At 44.4% G+C, this 7,500-nt stretch overlaps 1 protein-coding gene across 7 annotated transcripts in view; it reads right to left on the bottom strand.

Annotated features, from left to right (window-relative positions):
• LOC144976996 (unconventional myosin-VIIa-like) overlaps window positions 1-7,500 on the bottom strand; it is a 175,150-nt gene that overhangs the window by 70,235 nt on the left and 97,415 nt on the right. For all 7 annotated transcript variants that reach the window (XM_078921672.1, XM_078921687.1, XM_078921704.1 and 4 more), the window contains exons 7-8: window positions 7,289-7,381; window positions 15-140 (exon numbers count right to left, since the gene is read on the bottom strand). In XM_078921672.1, coding sequence (XP_078777798.1) covers window positions 15-140; window positions 7,289-7,381 — 219 coding nt within the window. The remainder of the gene's footprint in view (window positions 1-14; window positions 141-7,288; window positions 7,382-7,500) is intronic.

Here is a 7,500-nt window from a genome sequence, read left to right as displayed (position 1 = left end):
GTACATTACATTACCTGTGGAAATCGACATTCTTCGTCCAGCATCTTGAGTACACATTTCGGTGCCTTCTCAATCAACTCGACACATTTGGTGTTGTCTGTGAATGTGATGTGGGCAAACTCTATGCCTTCTTCTCGATACTGAAGAAAAAAACAACAAAACAAACAAACGTCTGAATGAATAATGAAACTAGAAACAAAAGCGACGTATTTTACAAGTCAGATTAAAGATCATCTTGATAGATCCATAATATTATGTGAAATAAAACTTTACTGGAAACTAACAAAGAAGACGAAAGGAAACTGGATGTCACCAAATTAAATTAAAATGTTTGAGAAGAATATTGAGAATACGTTGGCAACAACATGTAACGACGAGAGAATTTTTGGGATTGGAAGAGAAAGGTAGTGTTGAGGTGAGAGGGAAAATGTGGAAATGGATTGAAGAGAACGAAAAAGAATGATTCTGCAGAGGCATTAGGATGGACTCAAGAAAGAAAGAGAGAGAAAAGGAGGCTCAAAACAACATGGTGGGGAAAGGAATGAAATTGGAGGACTCTCCTGGCAGAAGGCCGGGACTGTAGCCAAGAATTTGTTGAATTGTGGGGGGGGGGGGGGGGGGGGGGGAATGTCCGGGTTTTTTTTTGGCCTCTAGGCGCTGAGAGATTTAAGATTAAGATTGGGGTTTAAACTTTTCTGTCGAATACAAAAAGATGATTGTGCCGTGCATTGATGGAACAGACCAGATTCAGATTCAGACGTGTTTCATCAAAGCACGGCAGAATACTGACGAATTTTTAAACCTTTAACCCCCAAAGCCACTCATCTCCGGGTTTTTTTTTGGCCTCTAGGCGCTGAGAGATTTAAGATTAAGATTGGGGTTTAAACTTTTCTGTCGAATACAAAAAGATGTATTCTGCCGTGCATTGATGGAACAGACCAGATTCAGATTCAGACGTGTTTCATCAAAGCACGGCAGAATACTGACGAGGTTTTAAACCTTTAACCCCCAAAGCCAACTTCAAGCGAAAAAGGCGTTTTCCTCCCCCTTTGGCTCAAAACAAAATATCCTCTACCTACATCATGCACGCTGGGAATAATCTTATGGTGTCTTTTTTTTTCTTTCTTAAAACGGTTTTAATGGCGCCTGAACCTGATTATGTCCTAAAAAGAGCCAGCTTCTTTGACAGTCAAATTATGGGCGGTGGCAGACAGTGACTGGAAACTTTTAAAAACTTCTTTTGTAAACGCCTCTTTCAAAAACAAAAAAGTCGCTCATTCAAAATCGACGAGAGGGGGAGGATGTGTCTAGTCGAGTGGAAGTACAAGAAAGAGAGAGAGAGAGAGAGAGAGAGAGAGAGAGAGAGAGAGAGAGAGAGAGAGAGAGAGAGAGAGAGAGAGAGAGGGGGGGGGGGGGGGGAGCATGAGAGAAGGAATAAAGGAATAAGATTAGTAACCGATCGAGAGAAGATGATAGTGTGCGTGGTCAACTTATCCCCTTCCGCTCTACTGAGCTCATCTTCTCGTTCCTTCAGACAGAGACGCCGGTTGTAATGAGGGGAGCGATTTGCTTGGAATTCGGGACGAGATGTCAATACCGATAATGTGCTCCATAATAGCTGATGCGATCATAGTTACGACATTGGTAACGAGGGTGATAAAGTGCTTGATTTTTTGGAGAGCGGGACTGATCTAGTCGGAAGTAATATTTGATTTTTAAATAGACGGAATGGAAAGTCTATACACATCGTAAAACAGAGATTGGGTAAAAAATAAATAGAAGAAACAATTTTTTTAAAATTAAGTGAAAAAATCCTATTACAAAAAAAACCTTTCAAAAACAACACAATAATAATAATAATAATAATAATAATAATAATAATAATAATAATAATAATAATAATAATAATAATAATAATAATAATAATAATAATAATAATAACAATAATAAAAACAACAACAACAACAACAACAATAATTAAAAAAATAATAATAATAAAAATAATAATAATAATAATAATAATAATAATAATAATAATAATAATAATAATAATAATAATAATAATAATAATAATAATAATAATAATAATAAAACCTAATAGGTAGATAGTTAATGAGGGTTGGTTTACTTTTGATTAATCGGATCTTATTGAAGTAGAATAGTCAGACGATCGTATTGGTGTCTTCTGTCTTTTGAAATTGACGTGATGGGATTGAAAAACAAATTGCAAATTGGTCTGTGATTGTATATAATAAAAACGCAGTTTGTACAAATGATTGTGTATAAAATCTTTACTTGAAAGGTAGATATTGCGAAGTCCTTTAATTGTGAATTTTTGTCAGGACGAGAGTCATTTTAGTCGATGGATATTATTTGAAGGACAAAATATCTGGCCAAAAAATTAAAACACGTATTTTCTCAACAGTACGGCAGTATAGTCGACGGATTAGAATGAACTTTCTATCGACGCTTACAGCTATGTGTACGATAGCTCCTCATGCACTGGGATAGACAACATGAATTACCAACAAAGAAAGCCACAAGAACAAAAGCGACCGAAATTGTTCCAAGCTAGATAGGAGCAACCAAATTTGGATAAATGATTAATCTGTACTGGAAGTGTCGCTTGCGATACTCTGATCGAAGAAGTTGCTATGTTGGATAAAATGCAATGTTCCTGCAATCGTTTGAAATTAAGAAAGCAAATCAATTTAAACACATATCAATGAGTGCCTATCCAAAACTTTTGCTTGACAAGTTTGTTTATTTGGCAAATAGCAATATTATGTGACCAACATAACAGTCCGCTATTGGTGGTATGCGTTAAAGTAAAATGCTCACCATGTACCCCCTCGTGGATCTTTACCTTGCAGTTGGTGAGGGGGCTTGAGGCACACGGGAGGGCAAAGGTGTAAATCCCGGTCGACCGTCACGAGACCATCCCGGGTATCGAGCCAACGAGCCACATGAGCTGCTCGCCCCGGTGTGTGACTAAATTTGATCCAAACCCGGTGCCCGAATAGCAGCCCTATCCCGGGCGCCACACTATTGTCCTTATGTCGAGTCCCAATCAGTCCGTCAATGGCGAAGCGGTCTGCCGCCTAGCCAAATAATACCGCGTTCGTGTCGCCAGGGTCGTCGGCACGTCCGAGAAAAAAGCAAACGTCCCATGCATCAATCGATTCGCGGCCTGCCGATCGGAAAATGCGACGGCGGGGATGGCGAGCTGACGCGTATATTGTCCCTGAACGTCGAGAGCCAGAGTATGGCAAAAAATGAGCTTTTATCAAAGCTATTGGCCGTTCATTGCGTTGATATCCTCCTTTTACAGGAGACCCACCTTTATTCAGGCGCGCAATCTTCCCGATTCCAGATCCCAGGCTATACGGTGGTCCAACGCGAGGACACCTCGAGGCTCAAAGGAGGGGTTAGCGTTTACGCTAAAGAGCCATCGAAGGTAAGGGTCATTGAGAGCGTAACGGACAGCAATGGGGTGAACCGAATTTCCGTGGAAGTAGGTGGACTGTGTTTGCATAATATATACAAACCACCTAGAGCGACTTGGACTACACCACCGGTACCGGTGGTCAGCCATCCTTCCATCTGTCTGGGAGACTTTAATAGCCACCATCACGAATGGGGCTACCGAGACTGCAATGAGGCAGGAAGACAACTCCGCTCATGGATGGACTGTAATGATCTACACCTAGTGTACGATCCTACAGCCAAGGGTACCTTCCGGGGTACCCGCCATAAGAAGGAGTATACTCCAGACCTCACCCTCGTAACGAAAGGCGCGAACGGTGAACAGCTGCAGGTGAAACGGACAGTCCTCGGGGACTTCCCGCATAGCCAGCACAGGCCGGTTCTTGTCACAGCTGGGGTGACAATACCGAGGGTGCAGTCTCTCCCACTTTGCAGATGGAATTTCAGGAAGGCTGACTGGGAGGAATTCAGTTCCTATATCGAGCAGGTCTGCCCTGCCATTCCTCCCAAGTCCAAGAATATAACCAGATTTAGTAGGCTACTGGTTAAGAGCGCTCAACGCTCTATTCCACGGGGCAAACGGAAATTCTACACCCCTTGCTGGACAGCAGAGTCGGAAGAGCTGTACCGAGAGTACCAGCAGACCAGTCCCAGGACACAGCCGATAGACTACTTCAGTCTCTGGCAGAGGGAAGGAAGCAACGGTGGCAGGAGACCGTGGAAAGTCTCGACTTTACACACTCCAGCCGCCACGCTTGGCGTTTGATAAAGAAATTGGACCCAGATCGGAATTTCGCGAAGGCTGCACCGGAATGCGAGGCAGACACAATTGCCAAGAATATTAAGAACCGTAGTAAGCGGGTCCCTAATCAGGCTTTTGAGCGCGGTGTCCGCAAGGCGTACCGTACGATTTTGGACTCGCTACCTGCGGAGGAGTCGGACTGGACGGCCCCGTTCAGTCCCGAGAAGTGGGTGCAGCCATTAGCGAAGTAAAGAACGGCAAAGCAGCAGGGATAGATGGTGTATATCCCGATATGGTGACGCATCTGGGCCCCAGGGCACGGGCCTGGCTAGCAGAGGCAATGTCTGACATCCTTGCAAATGGAAAGCTTCCACAAGTGTGGAAGCACGCGAAGATAGTTGCCATCCTGAAGCCAGGGAAGCCGGCGAAGGAGGCAGACAGTTACAGACCCATATCGCTGCTGAGCTGTCTTTACAAATTGCTGGAGCGTGTTCTATTAAACCGATGGGGGCCGGTCCTAGACGCTGCCCTGCCACCCGAGCAGGCAGGCTTCAGGGAAGGGAGGTGCACCACGGAGCAGGTCATTGCCCTTACAGAGCATATTGAGCACGGGTTCGAGAGAAAACAGCAAACAGGTGCTGTGTTTATAGACCTATCAGCGGCGTACGATACGGTCTGGTGCGATGGGTTAATGCTCAAACTTGCAAAAATCATAAGGTGCAAAAAGACCTTGAAGTTGTTCTCTTCGATCTTAGGGGAAAGGCAATTCCACGTCGCGCTGGGAGACGTCACGAGCAAAGTAAGGAAATTGAAGAATGGGGTCCCTCAGGGGTCGGTACTCGCGCCAATGTTGTTTAACGTTTACATTAGCGATATGCCGAACACTTCCTCCCTGAGGCTGGGATACGCAGACGACTGGGCACTCGTTACTCAGAGTAAAGTGTGGACCCGTCTCGAGAGCGTACTCAGCGAGGACGTCACCAGACTCAAATCCTACTTTGACAAGTGGTACCTGAAGATGAACACTTCAAAACTGTGGCCACTGCATTTCACTTATGCAGTGGTTGGCACACCCGTAAACTGAATGTCCTAGTCGGGGACCAGCCACTCCCATATGAGCCGCGTCCAAAATATCTAGGGGTGACGTTGGATCGCAGCCTTACCTATCGGGTTCATCTCGAAGGGGTTGCCCGGAAGATAGAGAAGCGGAATAGTCTTCTGAGGAAGCTGGCGGGATCGACTTGGGGCGCTAGCCAAGCGCTCCTGAGAACATCCGCCCTGGCACTATGCTATTCCACCGCGGAGTATTGCGCTCCAGTGTGGGGTAGAAGCAGAAACGTTGAGAAGGTGGATGTAAAACTTCGCAAGTCGATGCACATAGTGTCGGGAACGCTAGCAACAACCCCTAGAGAATGGGGCCCGGTAATGGCAGCGATCCAGCCCCCGATGTCCGGAGGGAGACCATTACGGGAAACTGGCTGAGTAAGATCAAAGAGAGAGGGAATGGGGATACCCCTCTCATGCGCATAATGAACGGTGCCCCCGTTTCGAGCCGAAATAAGTCCCGGCAACCCTTGTACGCAGAATCCCTGACTACGGACAGAGCTGCACATACGAGATGGAAGTCGGTTTGGACGAATTCAATCCCTCGTGGGGGCGGGGACCTACACTCCTCTAAGCTTGGTGAGAAGTTGCCAGGCTTTGATACCAGTAAGAGGAGACACTGGGTAGCTGCGAATCGGCTCCGGTCGAGGAGCTGCCTAACGGCCGGTGCGTTACATCAGTGGGGTCTAACTTCCTGTCCAATATGTCCACGCTGTGGGCAAGAACCCGAAACGGCAGAGCATCTAGTCGAAAGGTGTGTTGTGACGATGCTACCAGGCGGGTTCGCGACGGTGCACGAATGCGGACCGGACTTTGCTGATTGGGTCGATCGTCATAACATAATAGTGTGAACCATAAGAAGCTGCTGCTCACCATGTACCAGGACTCAAACCAAAACTAACTGTACACGTTTAAAGTCTTTTACAGAGAATTTGATGAGAATTGATCTCTCGCGGTCTGAAAAGAGTAATAAAGCCACCCCCCCCCCCCCTTCCTTTTTCCTACATTCCAAAAAAATATCAAAAATTTTTATTTTAAAATATTTTTTTTCTCGTCAGATATAAAACCATATTGAGACGATGTGTCACAAATTGGAACCCCTTTACTATCTACCATTCACATCCATCACACATTGGTTTTTTGGCACAGCATCATTTATTCAGTGCCTGCTGTGTACTCCGCTTGTTATTTTCTCATGATAACTAATAATAATATTCCGTCAATGGTAGCTAGACGTATCTAGTCTTATACTACGTGCATCTACATTATACATCTCTTCAAGCGGAAATAAGTAAACAACGAGAAACATTATAAATACCAACCATCCACAACATCGTTAGTGGACATGCGTTTTGTTTCTTATAATTTTTTTTTCTTTTTCGTTCAGGCTATCTATCTTCTACCGTTTGGGATGCTAGGAACCTGCTGAGTGCTAAACAGGCATTGGGAGGAAGAAGTAAAATAACTGTGTACATACTATGCATGAAGCACGCTCCTCTCTCGTCGAATTAACTAGTTAACTGTGGTACGCTGGAAAGACACGTATTTAAAAATTTGGCCAGAAAACTCATCCTTCAAAAAAACAAATCGATTTGAATGACTCTCATTTTGACAAAAACTCTCAAACCTGGCACCTCACAAAGTCCCAGGTTTGAGAATTTCTGCCAAGATGAGAGTCATTTAAAATCGATCGACATTTGAAGGAAGCGTTTTCAGGCCAAATTTTTAAGCACGTGTCTTTCCTGAGTACGACATTAACTGGTTAAGTACGGCTATCAAGTAGGCAGATTTTGTGGGATTTTAAATGTGGAGTTGAAAGCTTGCGACACTTTTGGGTCATACCACAGCAAGGAATCTATAAATTAGTCAACGGCTGAAAAAACTGATTAATCGACCCTGTCATTTATTGCGACATGTCATTTCCTGAATGTGGAATTATAAGAGTCAATTTCTTACCGTTTCTTGTTCCAATGCAAAGACATAGTGATTGAAGAACCGATGGAGCTTTTCATTTGTGAAATTGATGCACAGCTGCTCGTAGCTATTGACCTGGAAGAGTAGGAGAGGACTAAATTTAATAAACGAATGATAAATAAATGAATCAAGGCAAATGCGGGGGGGGGGGGGGGGGGGGGGGCGAACAGATAGATTAGTGAATGAATGATATT

The sequence above is a fragment of the Berghia stephanieae genome, chromosome 1, assembly GCF_034508935.2.
Source record: "Berghia stephanieae isolate SIO BIC M18660-M18661 chromosome 1, UCSD_Bste_1.3, whole genome shotgun sequence".
Lineage (NCBI taxonomy): Eukaryota > Metazoa > Mollusca > Gastropoda > Nudibranchia > Aeolidiidae > Berghia > Berghia stephanieae.
This window is presented reverse-complemented; position numbering and strand designations above follow the sequence as displayed.